The sequence below is a fragment of the Chamaea fasciata genome, unplaced genomic scaffold (genome assembly GCF_029207755.1).
Source record: "Chamaea fasciata isolate MVZ Bird 193981 ecotype frontalis unplaced genomic scaffold, bChaFas1.0.hap1 SCAF_3, whole genome shotgun sequence".
Taxonomy (NCBI): Eukaryota; Metazoa; Chordata; class Aves; order Passeriformes; family Sylviidae; genus Chamaea; species Chamaea fasciata.
In genome coordinates, this window is record NW_027094088.1 from 4,010,716 (window position 1) to 4,024,799 (window position 14,084).

Below are 14,084 nucleotides of genomic sequence, written 5' to 3' on the forward strand. Positions count from 1 at the left end.
ATGGACCAATCAGCAGGCTCTGCTCCAGGTAACATAGCAACGGGTGAAGAGCACCCGTGGCAGTTGGGAGCAGAGCAGCACAAGGGCGCTGCAGCGTGAGCTGTCCTGTCCTGCCTCTCTCTCGGCCTCCTTTGGGTACTGGTGTGCCATTCTGTGGAAGCCACCCAGGACCTTCCTGAGCTAGAAGAAGAATGTCTGAAGCAATGGGTGGGATAGGTAATTTCACAGACCTTCCTACCTGTGAGCTTTCCTGGCTTGCGGAGCTTGCAGAGCTGGTGACCTCCGTCCGCCTCTCACGCAGCCAGTCGGCCACGCTGGCACTGGCTTTGGAGAGCAAAGGCCTTATCCCAAAGCTCCTAGAGCTTTTCCAAATCTGTGAGAGACAGAAGAACACCGAAGCCTTGCACCTCCTGTTCCATACTGTCAGAGGAATTGTGTACCTAGACCAAGCCATCCTGTTTGAGGTGCTGTTTTCTGACCAGTGTATTCAGGGTGTTGCCGGATGCCTGGAGTACGATCCCTGTTTGCCTCAGCCAGCACAGCACAGGGAATTCCTAGCCAAAACAGCAAAGCTTCATGAGGTTATTCCAATCAAAGACCCTCACCTCAAGGAAAGAATCAGCCAGGCGTTCAGAGCACAGTACATTCTGGCCATCATCACGCCTAAGCCATCCGATTTTGAAGGTGGTCGTCTTTCTACCCTCAAGTCCTTCATCAGCTCCAGCAAAGAGAAGATTTTATGTGGGTTGCAAGTAAGTGGTTTTTTTTTTTTTAATGCAGCTTAGATGGGAGCTGTAGAGATCCCGCTGGCTGTAGTTTGGAATTGCTTTACATCTGGGGAACAGTGTTGAAGTTAATCACAGGCACTTTCATTTGCACAATGTTTTGAATGCTTTCCCTTCTTCCTGATCCCTTGGATTTTGTGTTTTCAAACTGATAAATTTTGGTTGAGTATCTTAATACTTTTTATGGGCTGTAACAAGATCAAGTGCTTCTCTTTGGTTGCCAAGCAAACCTTTGGATCTGCTTTTGTTTAAGTATTTCAGGAACATGCAACTTCCAGGGACATTTATTACAATTTTTTCTATGTAAAGGGGTGCAAATATGGCAGAAAGCGCCAAACCCCTTCCTGGAGCTGCTGTAAACTGGAAATGATTCTGGTGGATGTGTACTCTAGCATTTGCCTTCTTTGTGACAAAAGCAATGGCAGTGTGGGAAGTTTGGCTTTGTGCAGGGTGGGGTCCTAAAAGGACCATGTTTTTCACTTTCCAGGATCACTGCCTAATTTGTGTTCTTTTTGTGTGCTCCACAGAAAGATGAGGCGTTTTTGCCTGCAGTTTTAGCACAACTAGCAAATGAAGCTACACCTGCTGAGCAACGATGTCAGTTGGTAAGTCAGCAGGCTTGGTGGCTCCTCAAAGGCTTTAAATAAATGAGAGGCAAAAAGTAGAAAGAGAAACTGTTCCGAGAGTTCTGCAGTCTTAGAAGTATTTCTAGAGAATCAGCCAGTACACCCCCCTGGTAAAAATTGTAACTGCTTCATCCTTTCAGAGAGCTTTCTGACTCGAACACACAATAATTTATTTTTTTTTTCCTGTGCACCAGATGAAGATTTTCAATGAATTCTGTGCCTTTTCTTTGTCACTACGTGAGAGAAGAAAGGAATTTCTTCAAACTTTGTTAAAGTTGCAAATTCTTCCAATTCTTGAAAAGTTAATGGTAAGTGAAAACTTAGAACTGCCTTTAACAAAACTAGAAAAGCCCACAGCCATTTGCCTTTTTTTATTTCTTTTTTTTTTTTTAAATCTGCCGAGCATTTTTTTTGTAAGTCTGCATGGAGAGCTTTGCTCTTCTGAGAGTGGAGATTTCTGGTGATGTCCAGAATGCAGAAGCTTCCCACAGTTCTGCTCTGGAGAAGCCTGGCTTGACTGCTCTTGCTATTTTTTACTTTTCATGAGGGAGAAGTCTGAGGGCAGTGAAACCCTCGTGTCCAGGCAGTTAAAAGGTGAAAGAGACTTTTTGATGTGGAAGCTTGATTGCTGGATTTTTATCAGAGAAAATCACATCCCTTAAGGGAAGGTCTGAATTCTTGTTGCCTGTAAAGGGGCACAGAAACTGTTGTACAACTTGATTTGTTCAGTTGGTCCTTTAGTACAAAATGAATAAATTGTGAATAGCAGGTACAGAATGTCAAGAAAGTCTTAGATATTCAAGCGAGTTGGATGTTGTGAATGTTTCCAGCCTATGTTAGGGCTGTCAAATTCACAAAAAGTCTTGTGCCCTTTCTAAAGGAGGAAAACAGTAGGGAAAGAAACGTATTTGCCTGGTTCCTTGTTGTTTTTCTGTGACCATATTATCATGTTTCTCATGAAAATTTTTGAAACAAAATGTTCTCCACTTTTGAACTGCCTCTTCCTTGCAGCTGCACGTGATAATAAATACCAAACCTGATTCTCTCTAACAAATGAACCTCTTTTGGTTTTTTTTTCTTTATTTTTGGTAAGGCAATGGACGATCTGCAAGTTAGATCTGCTGCTACAGATATATTGTCTAATCTAGTACAATTTAGTCCAGCCAAAGTCCAAGATTTTGTACTGCAAGAGGCCCGACAGAGTGAGAATGTAAGTAACAAGTGGTTTGGAGATTTTGAATATACCACTTTTAGGGAAAAGAGGAAAACAACCAGCAAAATAAAATCTCAGTTTCTGGGGTTTAATTTTTATTTTAAAATCATTGCAGAAAGTGGGGAACTCATATCATTCCTGTGAGCAATTATTTTTTGACTTCTTTCTCTGGTTTTTGTTTGTTTGTTTTGTATTTTTTGGATTTTTTTAGGATACCCATCTCATCACTAAGGTCATAGAGCAGATGATCTGTACTACCGACCCTCAATTTGGAGGAAAGCATCAGTTAATGAAGATACTTTGTGCTCTGATCAACACAGACAAAATGATGGCCAGAATTAGTGTAAGTGAACGTGAATGGCAGAAGACATGACACTGTCTTGGCAAACTTAAAAGCCTGATACTCTCTATTGCTGTTATTGCGGGCAAAGGAGACAAAATTATAGGGTTTTTTTTTTTAATTGAGTGGAGTGTGGTCTGATAGTGACTTTAAATAAGCAAAAGATAAGCTAATTTTGCTAATGGAAGGCATGTGTGTAGGGCACTGTGCCAATATTAAATGGTTAAATAATTAAGCATTAGTTAACCATTATTAAAATTGTTAAATTCATAGGTGTCAGTGCCATAGCCCTGTCTGACCATAGCTCTCTCCATCTGGATGATAAATCCTGAAAGATTTCAATACATTGTAACGTAGCAGAATACCTGTAAAATGGTTTACAGATATTTGTTCTGGGCAAAACTATTTTCAGAATTTCAGAATGGTTTAAAGACACTTTGTCAAGCACTTTGAGTCATTGATGGGCTTTTTTCAGTATATATTTGCATCCATGCTGGGGATTCTTTTAATGATAGCTAGCTTGCTTGCATGTCTCACAAGTTTGCCCCAAAAGAAAGAAATTGATCCTGTGTGAAGACAGTGCTGCAGACCCAAAGAACTCAGCAGAATCCTTTGTACGCTGTTTCTTCTGTTATTACTCTTTTTATATTTAAAAGATTAAATGTGAATGCCAGTGTTTAATGAAGCTATTGCTGTTTCAGCATTTGGAAGTATTTGAATTTCTGGATATCTTCTACGACCGTTACATTCAACTTCTTACTGCGCCGCTGCTGGCTGCCACATCAGAACCATACCAGGAAATAGGTAATGACAATTTTAATTTTTCTTTCCCCTTCGAAGGGCCTCACAGTCCTGGTAAACAGCAATAGACCTGTGATGCCTTCTGGGAACACGCTTACTGCTGTTCCTGCCTCAGTCTTCCTTTCCTGAAGCTGTGAATGCTGACATAGCTTGATGGTGTGCTTTGTAAAGACGCACTTCCCTCATGTATATTGAGAATAACATCATAGTTTTATTAGTCTAAATTTAAAGAATATTGACTGCAAAGGCAAAAAAAAAAAGCTGTAGCTGTGTTTATTGTTTTGTTCTGACCCAATGTGCTGCTTCCCAAAACAATCCAGTAAAACAAAAATCCACTACAAATATGCCAGGAACTGGAATAACAACTGAGCTCAGTGTATGCTGACAGTACGTTATTGAACTTTTTGTATAACCCAAGGCATTAATTTTTCTTGTAGATAATTATCAAAAAGCAAAAATACTTGCCTCAGTTTTGGCGATGCTCTCTTATTGTGTGCAACGACACCAGTATCACATGAAGATGTACGTTACCAAGAAAGATCTGCTAAGACCAGCACTGGTCCTGATGAAGTCCAAACACAAATTTCTGGCCTTGAGTGAGTATTGGAACTGTTGAGATTGCCTTCCTCAGGCTTTGTGCGTCCTGTGTGGAAGGTGTACCAATGTACACCTGAACTCAGAATTCCTGTTCGTTTGCTGTGTTTCACTGGTGTCAATTAAGTAATTTGGAAAAAAAGAGGTTTGTCTTCTTTTTTCTTTTTTTTTTTTTTGTAAAAGAGCAGCTGTCTGTAAGCACAGAGCAATGCAGTTTCTGGTGGGAGGAGGATTGTTGTCTCTTTTGAAGTCTGCAGGGATCCTTTCAGATCTTCATGACAGGATCCTTTGTGATCAGATTTCTCGCCTCATTTCAGTGGAAATTGTGTCCTTTCTTAATAATGTCCTAAATCTGGTACTCCCTGTGGAGAGTGAATGAAATTCTGTGACCCAGGATCTTTAAAGACTCAGGGCTGGTTCTGGGAGGGGAACAAGGGGAAAAAAAGCACAGGAGGGAGTTAATAGTTGAACTGCATGCATGCTGGCATGCATTGCTGCTGGATTGGAGGAAGAAATCCATGGTTCCTGATGACCTTCAAATACCAGGGAAAAGTCCAGAAGGAAAGAAATGCCAACAAATGCTGCTTTTTGCACTTTGGGGGTGCATTTTCCTCTCAGATGGACCACCAGATTTTTCAGTTTTTTCACAGCAAGGTGAGAGCCCCAGCATCTGGTTGTTGAATTCTTGAATGTCTTTTCTTCACACAGGTGCTCTTCGCTTTATGAGGAAGATCATTGGCCTGAAGGATGACCTTTACAACCGTTACATCACCCTGGGGAACCTGTTTGAGCCGGTTTTAAACGCTGTGCTGGACAACAAGGATAAGCGCAACCTGCTGAAATCTACCTCGATGGAAATGTTTAAATTCATCCAAAGGGTGAGTTCAGCAGCAGCCTCAGCACTGACATGTCCATGGCATTGCCAGAGGCCAAAGGCGGATCTCCAAGATAGCAAATGTCCTGTTTTAATGGAAGGTTCACAAATGGAGCTGGGACTTTGCTGAGTCTATTGTTCATTTCTAAGGGAAGTTGAATCTTTCTAGATCTCAGCTCTTTCCCTAAGAATAAATCTGATTGCTTCTCGTTTGTTCTTGACAAGAATACTTTGGCTCTGGACAAGGAATCAGTTACTTTCCAAAAAGCTTTCTGACTTTCTGCCTGTGAACATTTGAGACTGAAACCTTGTTTTTGTTCTTATTCAGGAGAATATTCAGTTGCTTATTGCACATTTAGTTGAGAACTTCTCTGATGCACTGGAATCTGTCAAACCCACTCAGGCATTCCAGGGACTGAAGAGAAAACACGACCAAGCAAAAGAGGAGGAAAGAAAGAAAGTGGACAGGTATGGCCCAGTTTCTGTCTCATGAGGCTGCCAGTGGCTGGCATTCTGCAGGCCTGCCCGGTTGGTTTTTAACTTTCCAGAGAGCAGCAGAAGCAGGTGGCTGGGATTGGGGTTGGATTTCATGCTTGCTGAAAACTTTTTGCAGTAAACCCCCACCTAGCTTTCTTTGAGTAGAGCTGATGTGGCCAGTAGATTAAATGTCCTGTTCAGAAAACTGCCAGCTTAGGAAGAGCAGAATCTTGCTCTGCTCCTCTGAGTTAGGATTGAGTCTGCCTCATTATCACCTGGGTATTTGTGAAGCTTACGGTGAGGGTGGAAGCAGGGATGGAGCTGGATTGCTTTCTCCAAGTCACTTCCTTCATTCTAATTCTTTGGAAGCCCATTGATGACCTGGCTGAGTCTGAAACATCAGGAAAAGCTTCAATCACTTGTCCTGTGTCTCTTGCAGTGTCCCCTCCGCATTGCCTGTTGAGACACGTGCCAAAGAACCAACAGTCTCCCCAGTGCGTGAAGATCTGAAGTTCAGTGCAGGTGAAGGGAAGGCAGCTGCAACATCTAAACCAAGCTGCAGTGACTCCTCGACAACCTACAGAAGCCTGACCACAGCGCTGGAATTCCCCAAGGTGGGAGAGAAGTTTCATGGAGGCTCCTGTCCTCACACAGGACCGCAGAGCAGCCTCAGAGCTTCTCTGGGTGTGATGTGGCACAGTCAGCAATAGCCTTGTACAGGGTATCTCGGGGATAAATACACACAAATCCCTGACTAATTCCACCAAGAGTGAAACCCTGACTGGTCTGGGGTAAGGTTTGATGAGGATAAGGTGGGACTGGAGTCAGTTGTTAATCTGGTGGGCACAATTTTGCCTCTTCCGCATCACTCAACTGTTGCTACTCCTTGGCTTTCTACCCTGCCCAGCTGGTGTGATACACAGATGGAATTTCCTTTTTTGGTATCTGTTCCCCATCAGGGGATTAAGAAGTGGGTTTAAGCAGACAAAATGCAGGGAGTGATACCTCTTTTGTGCCTTTTACAGCTGAGCATTATTCAAATCTTAGCTTCTGAGCAGCTACAGAGAACTGGCAAGAATTTTATTGCTCACCTCTAAGACTTGGGGGCAAAACAGATGTGCGGTGTGCATTTTTTCAATGTGGGAATTTCATTTTTTTTTTAACCTTTTTCTAATTTGCAGAGAGGTCTGTTTGAAATATTTGGTTTTCACGATGATGAAGATGATGAGACACCACCAAAGAAAAGAGCTCGCCGGGATCACTAAAGGAGACTGACATTTTATAGAAGAACTTTTATGATGAGTTTTCCAGTGCTGCAGCTGTTTAATGTCAAAATACGGGACCAGCTGCAATCCATCACATAGATCTATCTTGTAATATACGTTATTATTCAATAAAAATGTAATATAATTTACTGGTTATATATGGATATGTTATAATACAAAATAATATAAAATAAAATAATATAATATATAACTAATAGAACATATTATATAGGTAATAGAATAAATTATATAGGTAATAGAATATATAAGTAATTGTATAGAATATGTGCTAATGTGTTATATTAATCAATATACTAGTAATATATAGTAAGATATGTTAGGTCTGTTTCTCCTGGAATAGTTTAATGTAAAGCCATTTCTATGTTTTGGAGATATAGTTAGTAGTTAGTTTATGGTACTAGCTAGTTTTAATTGTAACTCTTGTTTGGAAAATGGCTTTCCACATAGATATGTTAGACGGTGCGTTGCACCACAGAAGTTTCCTTTGTATTAAAGTTCCCAATGTACTTGTTTTACACTGTTTGTTAGCATGTGTAAGCTGTAAAATTCAGGAATTAAAATTTCCCTGTCATTTCTTCAGATGTGTTTTTTGTTAGTACTGTTTTAATAAAACGTTACACGAAAACTGACTGTGTGTTTGCTTCTTTTCCTGTGAGTTATTGTTGCACTCAGTGATGTCATGCCCTGTGCAAAGGGTAAGCCCACCCTTGGCTTCGCTTTCAATCTGTCAGGGCCAAGCCAGGACAGGGTTTTGAAACGATTTCTACTCTTTTGAAACTGAATTGTAGGGGACATCTCAAAATTTGCAACTAAAGCAAGTATTCCGTATCTTACAATCCACTGTATTTCAGTGGTGCAGTTCCTGTGCTTGGGTCTGGTTCTGCAAGGTGTTTTAAAGACTGGATTTGAAATTTTATTTTTCAATGCAGGGCAGAAGGATGGTTTTCATACATTTGTCAAAAGTGGAATCTCTCCAAATTAGACGTGGAAGTCAAGAGGAAAAACATCCTTTCCAGCGTAGCAAATGGCTTCAAACTTCTCAAGATGAGTCCTCTGCTCCCTCGGTTTCGCAAAACCAGGACTCGGTGCCCTCTGCAAAATTTGCCCTGAAAGCTGCCTTAACTCCTGAGTTAATTAACGCAGAGATCATGAACTCAGAGTAAATTAACACGCCAAACGCATGCTACTGTGGCTGTTCAGCTACAGAGATCCTACCATAACCTGGGTGTATTTACTTCCACTATGCCACTGTGGACACATCCAGTAAATTTATCACTTAACCCTCTCTTTTAGATGCTAAATTGATTCAGTTTCCCCTGTTTCACTCTGTAAATCTCTCTGGGGTCTGGAGACCCTTTCTTAACTTCCTTCTGAAACCTCCCCAAGGCTGCAGTGGCATGAACACTGGGCCTATTGTTTACACACAGGTGATAATTCCCTGTTGCAATCTTGACAGTCACCTACTTATACTAAAGCATTGATAATGGGAACAGGTTAATGAGGAGAAACAGTGGGAACTATTGTCATAATTGCTTTCTACATTATTGCAAAAATTTTTAGAAGGGGGAAAAGACAGGTTTTTATTTTCTTGATCTAAAATTCTGTTAAGATGAGTACTGCTGTGAAACTTTTTGCTTATTTGAGAAGCTTAATTATTCCTGACTGCCTTGATGGTAAGTTTTCAGTCAGCTCTGACTACTGATCAAATGGCTGAAAGCCAAGACATATTTTCTCCCCAAGTTTCACTTAGGCAGACAACCAAGGGCATTATCCCAATCACACAATGATTATTTTGGAAGGGGAATTGTGGCAGGGCATGTCCTCCCACGCTCGGCCAGCCCCAACAGGCCCCACAGGATCTAGGTAAAAGTGGGATCTTGGCTGCCGACCTGCCCTGCCACGTTGCGAAGGTGGAGGAAGAAAGACGGGACTCTCGGAGGCTCAGCTGATACTTGGGTTTATTGGAGGGAAGGAGGGCGGCCTCACCCTAAGATCAATGCCTCAGAGAGAGACCCTGAATCTCAGGAGGGAGGGGGTTTTCTACAGTGGGTGGAAACTCAGGGTGGGAACACATACAACCAATGGGGCATAACTGGGGAGTGTCTGCTGGCACAGCAGGCATTAACACTAACCACTGAGCAGAAGGAAGGAGGGGAAAGCCTCCCATCCAGCCAGTCACCAGAGAGCTCCCTTCGAAGCTCCCGGACCTGGGGGACAGGCCCTGGGTGACTGGCAGGGTGGGAGGGTTTCCCGACAAATGATGGACAGGTAACCAAGGCGGGAAAGGTGAACCAAACAGGGGTTGGATCTGGGGGAGGCTGAGGGAGGAGCTTTCAACTGGAAACAGAGGGATGTAAAAGGAGAACAGCACCGAACACGGGTACAGAGAACAGCTGTCTTACATTAAAACTTATTACAAAAATCATACCACCACAGAGAATGTACCATTTGAATCCATAAATAATGCACTTCACCATCTTAGCCTTGTGAAGGGGGGCACTGGCGCTTGGTAACTGCAGACTTCTGAGAAATTGCTTTGTGGAGATTTTTCATGGATGCCATCATGGCGGCAGGTGTCTGGAGGCAGGTGTCTGCATTTCTGCATTTTTGTTAAAAAAAGAAAAAAGAAAAAAAAAAAAAAACCAACAACCCAAAAACCCCAAAACCCCAACAACAAGGAAAGAAAACATGGAAACCTCCCAAAACGTGAAAACTCAAACAAAACCAAAAAAAACCACCAACAACAACATAAATCCAAGGATGGTGTAATTCTGATTTATTTAAGAGAAAAGGGGCAAAGTAATTACCGAGTTGTCTGTGCTGCTCTGTGTACATCGCGTGGGGGCAAACCCAGTTATCTAAAATATGTGGTGTTTCATAATTACCCTTTCTGCCACAGGACCAGCTCTGACCCCTGCAGGCTTAGCATGATTTGGTTTATCTTCCCAAGTGTTTTCTCTTTGGAATAAAGCATGGCCAGTAGATTATTTGCTCTGAAGCGACCACCAGAAGATGCTTTTGCCAAGTCTTGACACTGTGTTGCTCTTTTCTGTCCTATGGCTTTGCCCGAGTGCTCGCTGGATGTGGGAGGAGTTCTGAAAGCTGGCTAAAACTCAGGTGGAACCATTCCATTTAATCCTTTATGGAATAATATTACTCATGCAAATATTAAATGATACTCATATAAATATATTTACAATATATAAAAATATATATACACACTGATATGAATAAATTATTGATATGATTAATAATTTAAGGAAATATATTAATTATCCTTCTTCAAAAAGCTTCTGTGAAAAACAATACTTCAATGATGAACTTAATTCTCAAAAAACACAGCCTGTAGGGCTGTCACCTTTAGGGACATGAGAGAACCACACTCACTCAGGTTCCGAGGTGAGCAGAGAAAAGGAAGTTCATTATCATTTGGGATTTAAATAGGTTTTGGAGTTTGGTCAAGGATTGATAGATGAGAGGAACACCTTTCTGACCCCAGTGGTCAGTTCAGCAGTCCATCACAGACTGGTATGAAAACAATCTACTTGTTTATGTTACATTCGTGACAGTCTCCACTAGAAATATGTAAACAGTCATCAGAAGGCTAAAGAATCAGGGCGACATCTCACCCTTTTTGCATTAGGAAAAAAAGAAATAGGAAGGAAGAAAAATCTTTCTTTTTGAAGGACCATTGGAGTGAACACTCGCGTCGTCTGCATCTGAGTCACCACTCCATAGTTCATGCACTTCGCTTTTCATTTGGTCATGGTCTCCATCTTTCAACATCACAGGGTTATTACAATTCTGTGGGACCATAAGGTGCTCGATGGCACACAAAGCTTTGCCAATTCACTGTGTGCAGGGTGAAACCTGCATTCCCCGTTTTTTGTTGTGTTTTTTTTTTTTTTTTTGCCTCAGTGGCACACAACACAGTAACACAGGGTCTTCAGCAAATGAAACAAAAATGAAACAAGGCAGCATTGCTGACTTCCTTCAAAATTTGATGGCCCAAGTGCTGTGCTATGTCGACCACAAACAAAAAAGCCGTGACTAAATTGGAAGGCTGAAAGCGAGCAATTAGCTCAGATTATGTACTTGCCGTCTATTGCGGCTGATGGGGCAGGAAGACCCAGTCCAAATTGTGCCAGGGATAGGACCATTCATCTCCATCAGCCAGTGATACCTGTAGGATACAAAAGTATCACAAGAAAGCAATCGTTCCTAGTCACAATGAGGATCAGCCAATCTGAGGGAAGCAGGGTGGGCAACAGCGTACCAGCCTGCAACATGCCCATGCTGTCCACCACGGCATTAACTTTTCAGAGGTCTTGTAACAACCTCCATTTCCCAGACTTCTTGTCGATGCAGAGAGCAGGAGTGTCCCAAGACTGGTAAAACGTTCCAGATGATCCTGGTCCAACAGCTCCTGTACCAAGTTCTGAAGGGCGACAATTGTGTCTTGAGAGACAGCTCATTCCAGAGGTCAAGGGGCAAGGGAAAGAAACGTGATGTCTATCTAAGGGACAGACAGGGTACAAATCGTTTCAGGACAGTCTCTGGCCATAACAACAGTCCAGTGAACTTGAGCCAGCCCGGGAGCTTCAGAACAGCTGTCTTCTCACCACCGGCTCTCTGTCTTGTGAACAGAAAACTCAAAAAACACAAATTGACCAATCGTGGTCACTCCAAGGAGGCGCTGACCTCCTGGTGGCCATGTCCCTGCCTGCGCTAAAAGCGCATCTCACGGGACCGGCCCCTGCCGCTGCCCCGGGTTCTGTGGGAGGCGGCAGGGCCGGGCTCACGGGCCCCGAAGAGCCCGTGCCTGTCGGCAGGGCAGGAGCGCCGGCCGCATGGCCCGGACGAGGGACCTCGGTACAGCCACGGGTCCAGCCGGGACATGTGGACCCAGCGTGGGACAGATGTAGCCCATCACATGACCCCTCGGATCCAGGGCAGGGGGGGAACGGGACGCCGGGAGGGGCGCGGTTTGCGGAGCCGCGACCCCGGCCCGCCCCGCCGCCCGAGACTCGCCCGTCTGTGGAGGAGCGGGCGGCGCTGGCGGGGGAAGGGCCGTGGGGGGCAGGAGGCGGCATGGGGCCGCTCGGCCCGGGCCCCCCCGCAAGCCGTGTCACCCACAGCACCAGGCGGCACCGGCGCAGGGGAGGAGGGGCCCGGCCCTACGGCCAGCAACGCCCCGCCCGCGCCGCGGAGAACCATCGGGGGCACCGCCAGCCCCGCGGGGGGCGGGACGGACCGCCCGTCCCTCGGGTCCGCCGCGACCTGCGCAGGCACAGCGGCTGGCACCGAGCCGGGCACGGCCGCCCGTGGCGGGGACTCCGCTTCAGCCTCGCTTGTCCTTCTCCTTGGCGCTGGGACGGGTGGACTCAGTCCCGCCTCCTCCCTCCGCGCCAGAAGAGCACCGGGAGGGGCAGAAACCCCCCCCTCTTCAGCCTCCTGGGCGCGGGGACGGGCGGGATCGGTGGGGCCGCCACGGCCGGCTCCCCGGATCCCTGCGAGACCCCGCCTGGCTAGCCGGGAGCTGCGTCCTCCCCCCAGTCCAACTCGGAACCTGTCTCAGCCTCGGAGAGGGATGCTTCTTCTTTCCCCCCAGCCTCGGCATCCGAGATGGAAACGTTTACAGGGGAGACCCCGGCTCCCTCGGGAGCTTCCCACCTCATAAAACTACTTATGACATCAACACATTGCTTCCAGAGCTCCAGTAACTCCACCAAGTCGGCATCGTCACGTGCAGACATGGCCTGGATGATGTGGACACCGAATCAGCCCCACTCTTCCCGTGAAAGGGCTCTCCAGTCTTCTGGGAAAAACCCATTGCATTTGCCATAATAATATAAACGCTTAAAATCATCACTAGAAACAGCAACCTTCTGCCGCTGCAGGAAGGCTCGCAAATGGTGCGAGATCCAAGCCTCAAACCTGAAGATAAAGAATACCATTTTTGCAAAAGCCTGTTACCAACCAGCTCTATTACCTTATAGCTGACTCCACACACTGCAATCGCCACAGTCGGAGGTCACCAGATGTCGCTGGTAGGGACATGATAGAACCACACTCACTCAGGTTCCGAGGTGAGCAGAGAAAAGGAAGTTCATTATCATTTGGGATTTAAATAGGTTTTGGAGTTTGGTCAAGGATTGGGAGATGAGAGGAACACCTTTCTGACCCCAGTGGTCAGTTCAGCAGTCCATCACAGACTGGTATGAAAACAATCTACTTGTTTATGTTACATTCAAGAGAGACTCCACTAGAAATATGTAAACAGTCATCAGAAGGCTAAAGAATCAGGGCGACACAGGGCCATAGCAGACTTTAGTCTAAAGGTAGCCCTGTGACAATTATGTTCAAAAATATGACATTTTCCATTGTTGAACACCACATCCCCTTGCCAAAATCAGGTTTTCTCCGATTCTGCTCTCAACTTGCACATCTAGATCAAGATTACGTGTCAGTTCTTAAAAATATTCAGGCACCTCAGTCACTTTTCTGATCAAAACCCACGAGCAGCTGTGGGCTGACCGTGGTGTTACTTTTACTCAGCCTTGCTATCTCTTTGTATGCTTGGATGATAAAAATAGACGTTGGTACTTGAGGGGATTCTGTGCTAATTTGTGTGTGTATGGCATCTGATTCTCGCGCTCTAAGGACTCTCTGCTACTACAGTATTATAAGGGGCTTTTGTAAATTACTACTTCATTTTGATGGATTGACATAGGCTTGGCCTGTTTCAGACGCAGTTTTCCATTGTTGCCAATCTGATTTTTGCCTTTTTTCTTTTATGTATTCTCTGTACTCTTGACATATGTATTTGTAGTGTATTCGTAGTCCCAGTACTTTTCCTTACCTTTTCTCCCCAGGCAGAAAGACAAAACACATTCCAGAGCACCAAGACTCAGGTATTACAGGGCCACTTCCTATCTTGGTCTCCCTAGGAACCCAGGTCAAACCCAGCTCTTTGAGACACGTTTTCATCAAGAACATTTAGTCCCTAAAAAGGGGAGGTGGGATTCAGAAAAGGGTTGAACGGGGGGGAAACCGCCTCACCAGTTATGTCTCTAATTGGTGATTTT

At 44.5% G+C, this 14,084-nt stretch overlaps 1 protein-coding gene across 1 annotated transcript; it reads left to right on the top strand.

Annotated features, from left to right (window-relative positions):
- Positions 1–203: 203 nt before the first annotated feature.
- Positions 204–6,275, top strand: LOC136287922 (serine/threonine-protein phosphatase 4 regulatory subunit 3B-like). Its single transcript, XM_066180608.1, has 11 exons — positions 204–752; positions 1,313–1,390; positions 1,606–1,719; positions 2,505–2,621; positions 2,836–2,967; positions 3,666–3,768; positions 4,203–4,361; positions 5,068–5,237; positions 5,562–5,701; positions 6,150–6,204; positions 6,267–6,275. The coding sequence occupies exons 1-11, from the start codon at positions 204–206 to the stop codon at positions 6,273–6,275; spliced, it is 1,626 nt and encodes a 541-aa protein (XP_066036705.1).
- Positions 6,276–14,084: the final 7,809 nt, after the last annotated feature.

What these genes read in the sequence shown, in the direction of transcription:
- LOC136287922 (XM_066180608.1), top strand. Translation starts at nt 204, where the DNA reads ATGGGTGGGATAGGTAATTTCACAGACCTTCCTACCTGTGAGCTTTCC. An exon ending in AGAACCATACCAGGAAATAG is followed by an intron (nt 3,769 to 4,202) that starts GTAATGACAATT and finishes TTTTTCTTGTAG; the next exon opens with ATAATTATCAAAAAGCAAAA. An exon ending in TGTTTAAATTCATCCAAAGG is followed by an intron (nt 5,238 to 5,561) that starts GTGAGTTCAGCA and finishes GTTCTTATTCAG; the next exon opens with GAGAATATTCAGTTGCTTAT.